Here is an 18,025-nt window from a genome sequence, read left to right as displayed (position 1 = left end):
TTCTGGATTGTCACATAGTATAAGAACAATGAGTTTTCTTCATAACATAGCAACAAAAAAACTGAGAAAATAGACATGTCAAGTTTTTATTCTAGAAATGGTCAACAACCACTTAGTCTCTTGCAGCAATTGAAAGTAATGTATAGTGTACTCTAATGACAACATTTATTAAAAAAAATATTTGGGGCTCACTGTGTAGTAGCTTCTAACAAATTCTGTTTTGTAGAAAAATAAGTGGACTGGTGCCAATTCTTTCCTTACAAGTAGAATGCTGTTGTCATCGACTCCGCCTCCATGCCATTGATTTAAAATTAGTCACACACTTTTGGAGCTATAATTTGGACTTGTTCACTGCCATGTGAGAGCAGTAGAAGAAAGAGAGTCTTCTAAGTCAGAGGAGTGAATGAAAATGAGTTCCAAAACTCAGAAAATGGAATTAAATGATGGCCACCACATTCCTGTACTGGGCTTTGGCACCTATGTGACTGAAGAGGTAACAGGGGTGGTGTTGGGTTTGAGGACTGGAATGAATACATGCCTAAAATATGGAAGTTACCAATTCCTGTGAAGTCCTGGTGGGCTTCTGGGCCTCTGCTTCACAAGGTTAGAGCTATTCCATGTTAGAAGAGAGAGGCAGACTGTGTTCTGTACCAGAGTTTAAACATGTTAACACTCACTATTCTGGTCCAACTATCAAAGGTCTTCCTTCTGCTTTGATCTGATTCCCAGAAAAGGAGAAAATCAAAGCTTAGTTATTATCACTATCTGATAATACATATTACATTATTTGTTAACCATTGAAATATGTTTATTCAATCCATTCATGCATTTTATGTTTGGTTTTTGTTATTTATGAGTTTGATATAAATTCCGGGTATTAGTCTTTATGAGATAATTGATTGACACATTTTCCTATTCTGTAGACTGTTTTCTTTGCACTGTTGACTGTTACCATTATTATGCAAAAGATTCTTAACTTGGTATACTATCATTTGTCTACTTTTGCTATTGTGTCCTTGCTTAGGAGAAAATATCCAAAAATTACCTATGCAACATTTTAAAGAGATTCCTTCATTGTCCTTTTAGTTGTCTTATCATCTCAGTTCTTATATTAATGTCTTTGATTTGGTTTGATGGATAGTTTTATACCATGTAGCAGATTTCAGTCACATTTCCATCCTCTGTGTGGGATATTCAGTGTTCCTAGTGTCATTGGTTGAAAACCCTGTGGTTTTTCTTATTTGTGTGTCAGTGCCTTTGTTGAGAATCATTTGGAGCATAAATTCACTTCTATAAGTCTAGTCTATTCCCTTCATCTATGTGTTCACTTTTATGTCAGTACAACAATTTATTTTAGTTTCCTACAAAACTGCTAAAAGTAGCTATCATTTTTCTGGTTATACATATGTCATTGTTCTCTCTCATACTTATGGCTTTTTAATTTTTCCCTTTTATTGAGAATAGATTCTTTTCACATACAATATATCCTGATTACATTCTCTGATGAGAGTTGAGACATTCATTAATATATGGATGTAAGGAGATTAATTCCATACCTATTTAAATTCTTCTCTAGGGCTTATGACCTGTCTGATCACAGGTTCATGACCCCAATAAGGACGCCAAGTATGGGATTTGTCTTGTGGACTAGGGCTTAACTCCAAAAAACAATTAGTATTTGCCATAATATTCATACCACTATGTAGCAGTGGACATATCTTGCTAAGTCATTATTGAAGCTTGCAGGGTTCACAGATATATAAATTGGTGATTACTTTTTTCTTCTAGTGGTGATATCAAATTCTTGACTTAATAATTACAAAAAAACACTTAACTTTAGACCTCTATGAAATTACAAGGTTAAGAACAGTCTTATATATCCAACTGATGAGTTACCATATTTGGTTTTGAAGGGTTTGACAAAACATGGAAATAATTTCATACTGGCTTCATTGTTTCTCCTCTCTCCCATCCAGAGAAGCTCTAGTAACATAGGTGCCTGTAGGGCTTCCCAAACCATAAAGCACACTCCAAAGATCTCTAACTACTTCCCTCTGAGGCTTTTCCTTCAGGGCAGCCATCATCTGTTTAACTGGCTATTTAAGAAATATTATGATTATTACTTATCTGAAAAAACATTCAACACTGTTTCATAAAAGAATGTTTACAGTTGTTTTATTCTTCTTACCTCCAGACATAAAGCATGAAATAAAAGAAATTTAATTAGTAAATAATAAATAAATAAGAATATGTCTGGTTCACCATTTTTTATCTTTTAACCAAACTTGGAGGACGAAACAATTTTAAATTTTGCTTTTTTAAAAAATTTTCCTAAAATTGTGAATTTTGTTGTAAAATCTGACAACCACTTGAAATTTTTCTTTGTGATCTGGATAGTTTCTTTGTATAAATCTATGTCTTTAGGGGATTTATCTTCACTGTGCATATTTATTTGTGACATATATATTACTTAACTGTTTAGAATAAATTTAACATACCATACTAGTCACTATTTTAAGACTAGAGTCTTCTGATTTCTGGGAACTTAGATTTCTTACCAATGTTTTTATTGGGAAAGACTCAGTAAAACGTGGATGCATCCATCACTCCAAGCAGAACTGAATGACAACATGGGTGGAAATTGTTTCTTATAAAAGTCATTGCTTGTACTAAACTTAATCATATACTAAACTTTAAATACCGTTTATTTCTGTCTCTTTAGCATCTCAAGAAAAAGTCTATGGATTCCACCAAAATAGCTATAGATGTTGGATTCCGCCATATTGATTGTGCTCACATGTACCAAAATGAAAAAGAGGTGGGACAGGCCATTCAAAGCAAAATTGAAGATGGCACTGTGAAAAGGGAAGATATATTCTGTACTTCAAAGGTATCATACGTACAGTGCATGATTGTGCAAATTAGTGATGGGGGATGTATTCAGATGACAGAGTATGATTAACCTGTAGTTGGTGAATTGTGTTTATAGGCAATCTTTTATTCATGCGTGCCTACATATTGCATTCATTATTAAATGTGGGAGGTGATGGATGTCTCAGCATTGCTGTATTTAAATTGATAAGCTTAATGTAAATTCCTTTGCTTTTCTGAGACTCTGCGGAAAGTACTATGACTTAGCAGGAACTATGTTATCAGAGAAGACTCTGATGTGACTACAAAGTTCCCTTATGTGCTGAATGATATTCCAAATCATGAATGTATGTCATATTTATAGATAAAACAGAACATCATAAAATAGCCCTTTGGTATTAAATTAAGAAATAGCTAAAGTGTCTAGTACTATGTCCACAATTTTTAAAATAATAAAAAATGTTTCTTTAGTTATATAAATTAAAGTGATACTAAATTTTCCCCCATTGAGTTCAGTGGGTAAAGGAATTAAAATATTAAATTTCTCTCTAAGGCATTATTACAATACAAATTAATAATGTATTTATATATTAAGAAATTTCCTCCCATTATTATCATATTTACTAATAACAACCACTCATATGAGAGTTTATGTAGATGGATACCACCATAATATACTCAGGATGAAAGCCAGTATTTTTCTTTTTTTTCTTGTGGTCAATTTTTAAGCAGTTGAAAATTTCTCAATACTAGGGACATGACAGAAAGCCACTGACTCTGGTAATATATTAATCCAGCACAACTCCCATTATTTGTACTCTGTAGCTTTGGTCAACTTCCCATCGTCCAGAGTTGGTCAGACCTAGCTTGGAAAGCTCACTGAGGAAACTTAATTTGGACTACATTGACCTCTATCTCATTCATTTCCCAGTGCCTCTGAAGGTAGGCAATCTGTAATATTGAACTATTTAACTTGAGCTGTCAACATGACCTTCATTTTGTGAGTAGATGCATTTAAATTTATAAAAATTTATGTAATCTCAATTTACTTATACGAGTTATAAAGCAACAAGGTGTGGCTACAGAAATGATGGAAGGAAAGAATTGATTCATACATGTTGTCCTCTGATCATCTGCTGTGTTGTACACACACATACCAAAAATGAAACATACATAAAATATAAAAAGAAAATTTAAAAATACTACTCAAGATAACTTACATGAAAAAGTTTACTACATCATACAAAGAAGCAAAGCTAAGGAATGGTCTTTGGAAATATCTCCACTTATCCATACCCTGACTCCATATTATTAGAGGATTGGTCAATTTTGTTTCAACCATTTCTATTGATGATTAAATAAAGCCTTTAGCTTAAAGCTCATGCTCAATATTTGATGGCTTCCTATATGTTCCATCATTAAAGTCCATCTTGCAAAGAACCAATTGACATTTTCTCACTTTCCTAGCTTTCCTAACTCATGCATTCAAATATCTAAAGTCCATGTATTGGAGCTCTGATTATCCTGTGTCAAGGTTACAATGCATAATTGCCTGAAATTACTTCCATGACACTAGTGGCATTATTAGAGAAAGATGGACATTACAACAGGAGAATATATAGGTGTATTAAAGGTAATGTGTCAACTAGTACATGCCACAGGGCATGGAAACATATTGTTTTTATCATACATAGCATATGAAAACATAAAGTACTGTTGCTGAAAGACTTCTCTTACAACTACATGCAAGGCACTTCATTAGGATATGAAAAGTTGTTTTATCTATGTTATGTGTTTAATTCCCAACTATACATTTATCTGGGATCACAGCTACAGGAAGAGATGTTAAAATGATAAGATCTCTCTAATCACTGTTACTATTCCAGCCAGGGGATGATATTTTACCTCGAGATGAGCATGGAAACTTAATATTTGACACAGTGGATCTCTGTGCCACATGGGAGGTAAGTGACTATAATAAACATCACAGGAAAAAAAAATAGAGGAAGGGGACACATGGGGTCGGGCCCAGGCCTGGCCCAGGATGATGTGATAGACTTTGGGGAGCCCCTTTTGAGGGCCTTACCCTGCCTGGGGAGTGGAGGGGGGATGGCTAGGGGCAGGTGGGATGTTGGAGGGGAGGGGAGGGAGAGGAAGAAGGGATTGACATCTGAAGCAAGCTTGTTCCTAATTTGAACTAATAAAAACTATTAAAAAATAATAATAAAATAAAGATAGCCCAGTACAGAGTTTAAAAAAATAGAGGAAGGGAAAGCAAGAGAATGTGATGGATGAGTAATCAGACCTTCTACAACTCTGGGCACATCTCAGAAGGAAGTGCAGAAAGAATATAGGCATCATTAGACAGAGAGAAAAATGGGGTCCTCTGGGCATGATACAGGCAATGCAGATATGATCCTTCAGCAGGTGCCCACCCACCCCCAAATAAACCTGTACAAGATCGAGTTGGTCAGCAGTCAATCCTCAATCCTGAAAGGAGTCATGTGGCCCTATCCCTCCATGGTGAACTGGCTAATGGCAATAGATTCTGGGGAAGGGGCTGTCTTTGTCTTCAGTTGAGTATCCACTCAATAACCCACCAGGCTCCCATAGATATTTCCAAGTCCATGATCACATAGATAATCCTGGTTAAATTAGAAAGGCCTCAAAACAAAAGAAATGAATGTGGGAGAGGCTGGTAGGGTAGGAGGACAGGCAACAGATGTGGGAGGGAGACTTCTAGAAGATATGGGGATTACAGTATTCAGAAGGCACTATATACATGTATTACATTTTCAAAGAACCAATTCAGTGGCTATTACTGGAGAACAGTAGAGACATCAATTTCACACAACTCCACATGTAGGAAAAGATGAGTTATCTTTACTGTAGACATTATGGTCTTTCTCACGAATGGCCTGCTTCAGTAGTAAGGAAACTGCATAGTAAAAACAAAGTGAAAGTGGAGATGATAACTGTAACCTGCTTTCCTCCTTATTCAATAATCAGGATGGACTAAGAAGAGCACAGGACTTTTCTGCCATTTACTTTATTAATTATCAGTTCTTACCAATAAATACCAGTCAATTTCACTTTCTTTTCTTGGCACTGTTCTTTCTATCAACACAGCTTTGCATTTCTAGCAATCAGACTCCAATTGTGTATGTATTCTTCACCAATATTTTCTTCCCAGGCCATGGAGAAGTGTAAGGATGCAGGATTAACCAAGTCTATCGGGGTGTCCAACTTTAACTGTAGGCAGTTGGAGATGATCCTGAACAAACCAGGGCTCAAATATAAGCCTGTGTGCAACCAGGTGAGCTCCTTTATCTATTTTCTTCATGCTTTCTCCATGTCCAATTGACAGGTGTCTGTGTCCTCCCTACTTGTTCACCTTTTTTATGCAGCAAAGGGTGCTAAGAAGAGAGCCTTCATCCAGGGTTCTTGGAGGGTTTGTTTGTAACTGTATCTTTGTTTGATAAGGCAAAACAATGATGAGGGGAGACCATAGTGTGGAAAGACTTTAGAGAAGTCAAAGCTATCATTTGGAGACAAAGTCATTAGTCACACTTCCGAAGGAAGACCCACTTATCCTTGAGATATTAATGATGACCAGACACTGAATCAATAAAGGAACAGTGGAAAGTACAGCAATACTGGAGGTTGATGAAATCCATACTCAGGAAGTTGTAGCAATACTTAGAGTTGATCTTCTGCTTGAAAACATCTACTGTGTGCTGCGTCTCTGATCTGAGATACTTTCTATAACTTGTATATAAGAAATTTGGACTGGGCAGTGGTGATGCATGCCTTTAACTCAGCATTCAGGAGGCAGGGGCAGGTGGATCTCTGTGAATGTAAAACCAGCCTGGTCTACAAACTGAGTTCTAGGACAATCAGGACCACACAGAGAAAACCTGTCTTAGAAAAAAGAAATGTTTTCTCTGTTAGAAAAAAAAATGTGACAAGGATGTGTTGGGTATATATTGACATTATTTTCAAATATAAATTTTGAGGAAATAATACAGAAGTAATGTTTTATATGAATTATATAATGAATCATATTCAAATTTTAGAACACTTGGAATAATGATACACAATATCAGTTTATCTAAAACAGTGGTTCTCAACCTTACTAATGCTGTGACCCTTTACTTCAGTTCCTCATGTGTGACTCCCAACCATAAAATTATTTTCATTGCTACTTCATAACTGTAATTTTGCTACTGTTGTGAATTGTAACTATCTGATTGCAGGGTATCTGATATGTGACCCCTGTTAAAGGGTCATTCAACCCAAAAGGATCACAACCCACAGTTAAGAACCACTAATCTAAAATGTTTGATTTATAGCATATTCTATAACAAGGCAAGTGCAAATGCCTACTTCTACACACATGTGTTTAATGTTTTGGTGAACCCATTGAGAATAAATTATAGAAATAACTATTCACTTCTACATATTGCAAAATGCATTGACTACAAAATTAACTGCTCTCATCCATCACTGTGGTTAGAGTATTAGATCAAAGGACATTAAAAATTAGTGGAGTTTCCAACTTTAACTGAAGGCAACTGGAGATAACAAATGAACCAGAACTCAAATAATCTAGCAACTAGTGATACCAGATTTGATCATTTAGCAAAACTAGTCATAAACAGATCACTTTTAAAGGTAAGATTTTTTTCTCCTTTTATTGAAAATACATTTTTCTCACATAATATATCTTGATCATGGTTTTCCCTCCTTCTACTCCTCTATATTCTACCCACCTCACCTCCTATCTGGATACATCCCCATTCTATCTCTCTTTACAAAACAAAGGGGCTTCTAAATAATAATAAAATAAAACAAGGTAAAACAAAAACTAACACATCCAAATAAGACAAAACAGACAAATGGAAGGAAAACAGCCCAAGAAAATGCACAAGAAGCAGAAATGCACTGGTTTACACACTCAAAAATCCCTTACAAACCACTAAACTGGAAGCCATGATATATATGCAATGGTCCTATTTGGTATATATTTTATCTATATTTAAAAATATAGATAGATGATAAACAGATAAGTGGTAGGTCAATTATATTATAGATAATGGGTATATAGATAGAAGATAGATGGATGGATAGATAGATAGATAGATAGATAGATAGATAGATAGATAGATAGATAGATAGATAGAGTTTAAAATTTGACATTATGGTACAAGGAATCTCCAAAGATAACAACTGAGTTTGTTTTTTGTTGGCCATATACTACTGCCGACAGGCAGCCTACCCTTAACGGTAGTTTGTTTCCCCAACGAGACTCCCTTGGAGAAAACTAAATTTTCATTTGCAGGTGGTTTATCAATTGGAGATTGATTCTAGTTTAGGGATGGGGCATATGTCCACTTCTTTCTGCTCTAGGACACCATCTGCTGTGGATCTGTGCAAGCCCTATGCAAGCTGCCTCAGACTCTGTAAATCCATATGGATATTGATCATCTTGATTCAGAGGGCCTCGTTTTCTTAGTGTCCTCCATCCCAATTGACTCTAATGCTCTTTCCACTCCCTCTTCCACAAGGGTCCCTGAGCCCTGGGACAAGGGATTTGATGGAGACATCCCCTTTAGGGATTGGTGTCCCAAGGTCTTTCACTGTCTATATAATGTCTATCTGTGGATCTTTGTATATTTGCTACTATATACTGCAGGAGAAAGCTACTCTAATGGCTGATTAAGGCACTGATCAATGAGCATAGCAGAATGCCATTCAACTATGTTCTTTTTTTTTTTTTTTTTTATGCAAACTGCACGAGGCTTTATTGTTGTTTAACAAGCTAACCCCATGTTAGCTCAGGTCTTTAATCCTTTCACCATGGCAGATGGCTAGGAAAGACAGCTCGAAGCATCTGCATAGAGATCTTATAGGGCAGCATAAGGGGAGTGTCTAGGGGTACGAACAGGCTCAGGATTGGCGAGGCTCCAGGCTTGGAGGGTTTGCCCTGTGTTGATTGGTTAACTGGTTGTTATGGCCCATGGGCCCTCCCAGGGTGGTTGCTATGCTCTCTGCGTCATTGCTATGCACTTGTCCATAAAGCACACCCAGAGCCGTAAAGCATAGTACCACCAGCTAACTTCTGATTGGTTCCTTGCCACGAGGCAGGCATCTGACCTCCTAGTGACCAAGGCAAGGTCAGCCAAGCACGTGTTTGGCTTCAACTATGTTCTTTTGGTAGAAAAACAACATTTGGCTTTACTCTAGGTCCATGAACTATCTAGTCTTAGAATGTGTACCAACCAAGTGATGTCAGGTATTGGCTTGATCTCACTGAGAGGACCTTAAGTCAATCAGATATCAGTTTATTATTCCCACAAGCTTTGTGCTTTGTGCACTAGTATATCTTGAAGGCAAAAAAACACTACAGAACAAAGAGATTGCACCTGAGTTGGTGTTTACATTTGTGGTTTGGTTGCAGGTGGACACATGCCCCATCCCTAAACTAGAATCAATCTCCAATTGATAAACCTGTACCTTCCTGTACCAAAGATGCTAGAACGTAGGAGGGAAGGCTCTGTGTAGGCACCAGCTCAACTTCCCCATGTTTAGTGAGTTGTATAGGTTTTGTGTTCAGCAACGGGGCCTTGCTGTCAGTTTGTGAATGGCAAGCTACCGTTGTGGCAACAGCCTGGGTTGTTTGGAGATACCTGTGCAACCACTCTGGCCAACAACTCAATTAGATGAAGCCCAATACCAGTAGGAGCTTCCTTTGATGTTAAAAGATGGCTAATTAGGACTCTGTCTCCCCCATTATTTGGTAATTATGCTTATATCACCTTCATATATGCATATATTTTAGGAAGTTTCTACTGTATTAGGTTTCTTTTCTACCTGAAAATGGTCTTTCATTTTATCTGCCCCTCCCAGTATTCATCCCCTTATTCATCCTCTTCCCTCTGCCACCCAATTGATTCCAGTCCTACCATCATCCATCCATAACTACATATTAAATTTCCCTTTCCTAACAAGATTTAGCCGTACCCTCTACTCCCTTACTCTATACCTAACCTCTGTTCCATGAATTGTAGCTTGGTTTTCATTGTCTTGCTGGGTCTGAGATACCTCACTCAAGATGATTTTTTTCTAGTTCCATCCATTTGACTGCAAATTTCATTTTTTTTTTGACATTGAGTAATAGTTATGTAAATCTACCACATTTTCTTTATCCATTTTTTGTTGAGGGACATATAGGTGGTTTCCAATTTCTGGCTTTTATACATAGAATAAGATAGCAATGAACATGGTTGGGCAAGTATTTCTATGACAGGATGAAGCATCCTTTGGGTATATGTCCATGAGTGGTATAGCTAGATTTTGAAATAGATTGATTCTCACCTTCCTGAGGAAACACCACTCTGATTCCCATAGTGGCTGTACAATTTTTCATTCCCACTACCAATGGATAAGTGTTCCTCTTTCTCCACATCTTCATCAGCATGAGCTGTCATTTTGTTGATGTTAGCAATTCTGTCAGGTAAAAAATAAAATCTCAAAATACTTTAGATTTGCATTTCCCTGCTGACTAAGAATATTGAACATATCTTTAAGTGTTTCTCAGTCATTTAAGTTTCCTCTTCTGAGAATTTTGTTTAGATTTGTACCCCATTATTAATTGGGTTATTTGTTTTCCTGATATCTAGGGTTGTTTTAGTTTCTCCTTGTTAATTACGTCTGTATGGTTTAAGGCTGACCACTCTGCATTGAACAACCAGTAAGGGAGCTCATCTCAGGGAAGATAATTCTACTCCTTCCACAGTATTAGCTGTCTGTAGTTCCTTATCTAGGAATAAGGGCTGTGAAATTTTCCCCTTTGATATTAACGTATATATTGATATTGATACTCACTTTTCTCGAATGACGTATTAGTGTAAAGTGAATTTGGTTATAAAGTCCAAACAAACTTACAAACTGTAAGACAAGCTACACTTTGACTTCTTTCCTTTAATTGTTTTTTTTTTTCGTTTTTAATTTTAATTAGAAAGAAAATTATTTTACATGTCAATTCCAGGTCCCTCTCCCTCCCTGTTTCTCCCCCCCCCAAACTAACACCCTACCTATTCCATACCCTTTCTGCTCCCTAGGGAGGGTGAGAACTTCCATAGAGGGTCTTCAAAGTCTGTCTTATTCTTTGGGATAGGGCCTAGGCCAACCCCCTTGTGTATAGGCTCAGGGAGTATCCCTCCATGTGGGATGGGCTCCCAAAGTCCATTTGTATGCTAGGGATAAGTGCTAATCCACTACAAGAGGTCCCATAGATTTCCGAGGTCTCCTCACTGACACCCACATTCATGGGGTCTGGATCAGTCCCATGCTGGTTTCCCAGCTATCACTCTAGGAACCAAGAGCTCTCCCTTGTTCAGGTCAGCTGTTTCTGTGGGTTTCACCAGCCTGGTACGGACCCCTTTGCTCATCAGTCCTCCTTCTATGCAACTGGATTTCAGTTCAGTTCAAGGTTTAGCTGTGGGTGTCTGCTTCTACTTCCACCAGTTGTTGGATGGAGGCTATATGATGTCGTATAAATTAGTCACCAATCCCATTATCAGGAGAGGGCATTTAAGGTAGCCTCTCCTCTGTTGCTTAGACTGTTTGTTGGTGTTTAATTGTTAATACTGTAAAAAGGGAATTAATATAATAACTACCATCATTAGACAGCAATATTTTTGTGTTCTCTCTCTTTCTTTCTGTGTCTCCTCCTTCCTTCCTATCTTCTCCATTAATTACCTTATTTATTCTTCTTTTAATGCAAAAATTAACTCAGTATCACTGACAAAAATTTTAACAATTTCCTGTTGTCTTTCAAAGCTTACCTCAATTGAATATTTGACCAAATCCTTGCTTTAGTCTAAAATACAATATTCAAAGATCTATGAATTCATGGAATTTGTCATGTCTACCATAGTAAAAATTGGTATTTAGCATACAAGATCTGGCCCACTGGGTTACTGAATCTCAAGAATGCTATTTTATATTAACTTCCCAAAAGAGATACTAAATTTATTTGAAAGAAAACCTTTTTTCCTTTTTAAAATTTTTTTATTAATTTTACATGCCAATCGAAGTTCCCCCTCCTCCCACTCTATCACTCAGCCCATCCCCCATCCACTCCTCAGAAAGGGTAAGGCCTCCCATGGGGAGTCAAGGAGTCTGGGACATTCAGTTGAGACAGAACCAAGCCTCTACCCCATGTATCAAGGCTGAGAAAGGCATCCCACCATATTAAATGAGCTCCCAAAAGACAGCTCATGCACTGGGAATAATTCCTGGTCCTGCTGCCAGGGGCTCCACAAACAGACTAAGCCACACAACTGTTACCTGCATGCAGAGGGCCTAGTTTAGTCCCATGCAGGCTCCCCAGCTGCCAGTCAGTCCACAGTCCATGAGCTCCCACAAGCTGGGGTCAACCGTCTTTGTGGGGTTCCCTGTCATGACCTTGATGCCCCCCTTTGCCCATATAATCCCTCCTCCCTCTCTTTGACTGGACTCCTGGTGTTTGGCCTGGTTCTTGGCAAGATGGATCTCTGCATCTGCTTCTACTAGATGAAGGTTCTATGATGACAGTTAGGGTAGTCAAAAATCTGATTAAAGGAGAAGGCCCCTTTAGGCACCCTCTCTATTATTGCTAAGAGTCTTATCTGAGATCATCCTTGTGGTTCTCTGGGAATTTCCCTAGCACCAGGTTTCTCCCTAACCCTATACAGGCTCCCTCTATCAAAATATCTTTCTTTACTATCCCTCTCCATCTCTCTCCCAATTCAACCATCTCATTCCCTCATGTTCTCATCCCCAATCCCCTCCTCCTTCCTGAACACCCCCACTCCCAGTTAACCCATGATATCTCATCTATTTCCCCTTGCCAGGGCAAGCCATGTGTCCATGACATGATATTCTCAATTCAAATTTCATGATAATATTAATTATTTTACTTATCTTCCTTCCCTTTAATATTCCTTTGATATTAATAAGGGTTTCATATAATGTTATACCTTTCTATTCTGTTTATATACAGGTAGAATGTCATCCTTATCTCAATCAGAGCAAGCTTCTGGAGTACTGCAAGATGAATGACATCATCTTGGTTGCCTATGGTGCGCTGGGAACTCAGAGATATAAATACTGGTAATGAGAACAGTAGATGTTATCTCTAAGTCACAACTGTTAACATACTCTTAGCTACAATAGTCAGGTTTCTGGAATTCATTCTCAGTCAGGTGGGGTTACATTTCTGAAATGTCCCAAAGGATGATTAGCTGCTAATGCACTGACTACATTTGAGAATTCCTGAGCTCTTGGGGTCAATTTCATCTGTATTCAACCCTGGCAAAAAAGAAAATGTACAGTTTCTAGAATGTGTCTTTCCTTTCAGTGTTAATGAAGATACCCCATTTCTCTTGGATGATCCAGTTCTTTGTGCCATGGCAGAGAAGTACAAGCGGACTCCTGCCCTAATTGCCCTTCGCTACCAGCTGCAGCGTGGGATTGTGGTCCTGGCTAAGAGTTTCAATGAGGAGCGAATCAGAGAGAACATGCAGGTGATGAAGAAGCCCAGCATCAGGGATGTTAAACTGCATCCTTCATACATCCACATCGTTTTTTTAGTTCTAGAATTTTCAAATGTGCAAAGGGTTTAATAAATTAAGCAGTACATCTCTTACCTAAATCTGTCAACTTTTAAATTGTTGATAGTTTAGTATTTCTCTAAACACTATTTTAGAGTAACACCAATCAGGTATGGACCCATGTGTTAATACATCTCTTTTCATGATAATACTGGTTGGAATTATATACAATGAGTCCTCTTCCAGTTTCTGAGTTCCTTGATCAGGAGTCATTAATAATTGGGCAATTTCTACTTTAAGTAATACTGAAAATGACTTTTTTCAGCCTGACTCTTCCTGGATAAGATATACAAATGCAACTGTATACATGAAAATTGCCAAAGCATATTTTCAAAACTGTCTCTGCGCTTCTCTGAATATTCTGCATACATGATATTATCTCTTTTGAAACTTGAAAGCTCTCTTCTCGAGTGTCCTTTGAAATCTTTGTAGTATTATATATTATGTGTGATGATGTATTTCCATTTAATTTTTAAGTTGGTTTTCATTGTTTTTGCTTGATGACTTTGAGAATGGGGAAGGGGGCTCCCCAGATATTTTAAGTATTGTGTATTGTCGCAGATTGATGAATATTCTCCATAAATATATATTTAAATAATGCTTCTACTTCTATAACAGGTTTTTGATTTTCAATTGACTTCTGATCACATGAAAATCCTGGATGGCCTGAACAGAAATTTACGGTACTTTCCTGGTTATCTGTAAGTAACTTTTATAACTTTCGTAATTTTTATGGTTCTCGCCTTGTTTTCTAAGGAGAGTATGTTAATAGCATGTCTCTCAAAAGTTACCTCAGTATGAGGAAGTCAAAGAACAGAGTTACAGAAGACATAGATTTCTAGAATTCTCTTTCTAGACTCAGTGAGTTTTACTCTTGGACACAGCAAAAGGGAGATGGATGCAGGGCCACCTTGATCTGACACACCTGCCCCTTTTGTGTCACTTGCATGAAATGTGCTGGGTCAGCCAACATCAATGCTGAGTCTATATCCTTCCTGCAGATCTTTGAGTCTATATGTACCATATGGATATACATTCTGGGCATTTCAATGTCACATGTTTAAATATTGTAATAATCATTTTCACAATATCATCTCTATATTCTATTCAATCCCTTACTCGACCAAAGGCAATTTCATCATCTCTGTGGCACTGGTCAATAGCTCTCACCCTTCTCCATAGGGAATTGCTTATTGAATCTGGCTAATTTAATGGCTTTAATAATATCAAACCTCTTATTTCCTTTGCACTGTATGTGTATTCAGGACTCAGACAAACATTTTCTCAAGAATGTCTGGATTGTTGTGGTAAATAGAACACTATTTTTACTCAACAAATGATCATTACTCTCCTTCATGCTGTCTATAAGTCTATGTAATTTACAAGAAGATGTATACATGAAAGAGGTTAAGCAAGGAATTTTTCTTGTAAGAAAATTTATTGATAGTTAATTAGAATTAAGCATGATAATACATGGAATGGATTAGAATGTGCAATAGTATATAATCCAAAGCTGTAAGGTGGGTTATTACCTATATTAACAAAATATTGCTAATATTATAATAATATGATAACATTTGCAATAATAAAATGCATAAATTAATAAAAATATCAGAAAATTGTTTAAATTTCAATTGGCTAACTATAAAAACTTTCTACTACTTATTAGCTTTTGGATAATCTTCATGGACAAAAACAATAGACGTAACATACCCAGTTAATGCCCTTCCCACCATACACTTCAGCACTATCTAATAGCTTAACATTTGCCAAAATTTTATTAATTGATTTCTCATTTTTTACCTTCTTTTGATGCTGTACATTGTATGCTATTGCACTACCACTGACTGAACTTCTAAACCTTCATTTCTAGCTAGGTTTGTTGTTGTTTTTTATCTCTGTGAGGTACTGGGAATTGAACTCAAGGTCTCATGCATGGTAGACCAGTGTATTACCACTAAGCTAAAGCCCTTCTCATTAATATCAAAGGGCTTAATAGCTAGTAGCTGATGCTATGAGTGCACATGAGCCAGAACAAATAATAAAGGGAATAAGTGAATAAAAAGAAAAACTACTTCCACAGTCAAAAAAAAAAATAATGAAGTAAACATACTTATTCAAAGAGGTGGAAATAATGGCAAGCAATCAGTGGTTGTTGCTCCCATTAAAATGATAAGTCATTTTATCACTTCCATGCTACTATAAAGTAAGTTCCTTAGACATGGAACTTCAGGCTCATAAATGGCACTCCTTCTGAATCTAACAAAGCATATCCTGTATCATAACCAGCTATTGAATAATTAATAATTGAAGAAACCAACACTAAGCTGCTATCAGTCACTTTACCACATAAGAGTAGTTCTTAACTATTTTTCCCCAAGATATTATTTTTTATTAATTCAAATTAGAAACAAGGATGCTTCACATGACAATCCCTTCTCCCTCTCCCCCACTCCCCCCAACCCTCCACCAGTCCCCTACCTCATTCCCCCTCTGCTCCCCAGGGAGGGTAAAGCCCTCCATGGGGGTTCCTCAAAGTCAGTCATATCATCCTGGGCAGGTCCTAGGTCCTCCCTCATGTGTCCAGGCTGAGAGAGCACCCCTCCATATGGGATGGGCTCCCAAAGTCCCTTCTTATGCCAGGGATAAATACTGATCCACTCCCAGAGGCCCATAGAGTGCCATGGTCTCCTGATTTAGTGTGTATATGTTCACACACATACCAAGCATATGAAAGTCAAAGGACAACTTGCAAGAGTTGATTCTGTCCTCATATCATGAAGATACCAGGGATCTAACTCAAGTCTCCTGGGATGACAGAAAGCACTTTTACCTGCTGAGCCATCTCATTATCCCCCCAAAGTATTCATTACTGTCAAATACATAAGTGGTCTTGCCCAATTCAAAACAAGACAAAATTATTTTTGCTTCACTGAGAATTTACAGTAAAAAGAAATAGTTATCTTTTAATTTATAGAAAGATATATATATTTGAATGATTGGCTCTGGGCTCTCTGTGTGTTAAGTTCCAAGAAAAATGTATTTGAACAGCTTATTTGCTCTTCCTCAGATCTATTATAAAATAATGTTTCTAAAAGTAAGAACACATATCGCATGGCTTATTAGAAAATAAAGTTTTCAACTTTCACTTCAGTGGCATTTTTGTAGAAATCTTATACTAGAAACAGTCATCAGATGCATTGTGCATTGTTCTCTCTCATTGCAGGTTTAATACTCACCCCAGCTTTCCATTCTTTGATGAGTATTAGCATGGAGGCCTTTTCCATGCTAATTAGAAGACCTTGTGTGTGATGCTAGTTAGAAGACCTTGTGTGTGATGTTGGACTGTCATATACTGATTGCTGGACACATCACCTCCAATCCATGCTGCTTAGAAACACACCCTCATTTGAGCTATGTCTGTATATCAAGGAGAAAAAAAGCACTAAATTTTGGTTCTTTTCTGTAAATAAATAAAAAATATTTTGCTTCAACCTTGCCTATTCATGTGTATATACCTTGAATGTTTTACCTCTTCCTACCCCATTAAGACCTCACACTGATTTATCTGAATATTTGTGATCAGTGTTTAAGAGATAACAGCTACTTCATTGACAATTTTGGTGTAAGCATGGATAGAGTCCTCATCCTTTAGAGAAGAAACAATTAGAAGGGTTTTGTTAGTGTTTATCTTGACCTTCAAATAACAAGAAAATACATCACATATGGTTTTGAAGGCAAGATACACATGAGAAAAACAGCCAAGATTGGAGTTTGGAAGAGCTGGATAATGCAGTTTCTGTAGAAGTCTTTAGAGGGAGCCAAGAGAGGCATCAGTCTGTAAAGGTCTTGAGTTCCTTAGGATATCAGAGACTCACTGTATCACAGGATGAAATTTTCAGATGAGAGATTAAACTCTGGTGTATCCTGATTCCAATCCATCCAAAGGTACCATACAAGAGCTCCCTTCTGTAGAAACAACCCAAGCAATCCCCTTGTTTCTTCCAAGATACTTTAAGAAGAGGCTAACAGATAAATGACAGTGACCTAGTGGCATGGCAGTGTGTGTGTGTGTGTGTGTGTGTGTGTGTGTGTGTGTGTGTGTGTGTGTAAAACACTTTATTACAAGGAAAACTGTAGTAAAGAACCTATCTGCAGGTGTCAGTGGATTTGCTCATTCCATTTGGATTATATAATCTCTACGCATACAATATCAGAGCACTATATAATATCATAGTATATATTTTATCAGAAACTTAACATATCATCTTGGTCAGAGCCTCACAGTCATAAACAAGCCTACCAAGCTTTGCCAGTAATCTGAACTGATTTTAATCCTAGTCAAAATATCAAGTCATGACTCTTCTATGCTGGTTAATCTTTTCTAAAGATAGTCTGGAACATAAAGTTATCCAGGCTCTAGATAACTAAACCAAGCACATAGGCCAACTGCTGGTTAATTCTCTAGCCAAAATAACCAATGATATACATGTCTT

The 18,025-nt window shown here is 37.2% G+C and overlaps 1 protein-coding gene across 2 annotated transcripts; it reads left to right on the top strand.

Annotated features, from left to right (window-relative positions):
* The first annotated feature begins 298 nt into the window (after nucleotides 1–298).
* LOC100768666 (aldo-keto reductase family 1 member C18) lies at nucleotides 299–16,928 on the top strand. 2 transcript variants are annotated; one of them, XM_035441495.1, is made up of 9 exons: nucleotides 299–493; nucleotides 2,723–2,890; nucleotides 3,697–3,813; nucleotides 4,758–4,835; nucleotides 6,065–6,187; nucleotides 12,920–13,029; nucleotides 13,277–13,442; nucleotides 14,148–14,230; nucleotides 16,756–16,928. In XM_035441495.1, the coding sequence occupies exons 1-9, from the start codon at nucleotides 404–406 to the stop codon at nucleotides 16,796–16,798; spliced, it is 978 nt and encodes a 325-aa protein (XP_035297386.1). In that variant the 5' UTR covers nucleotides 299–403; the 3' UTR covers nucleotides 16,799–16,928. The 2 variants fall into 2 exon arrangements, with proteins under 2 accessions (XP_035297386.1, XP_035297387.1); XM_035441496.1 differs by lacking the exon at nucleotides 4,758–4,835.
* Nucleotides 16,929–18,025: the final 1,097 nt, after the last annotated feature.

This window comes from Cricetulus griseus, chromosome 3 (assembly GCF_003668045.3).
Source record: "Cricetulus griseus strain 17A/GY chromosome 3, alternate assembly CriGri-PICRH-1.0, whole genome shotgun sequence".
Lineage (NCBI taxonomy): Eukaryota > Metazoa > Chordata > Mammalia > Rodentia > Cricetidae > Cricetulus > Cricetulus griseus.
Note: the sequence above shows the minus strand (reverse complement) of the source record. Positions and strands in the feature narration are given on the sequence as shown.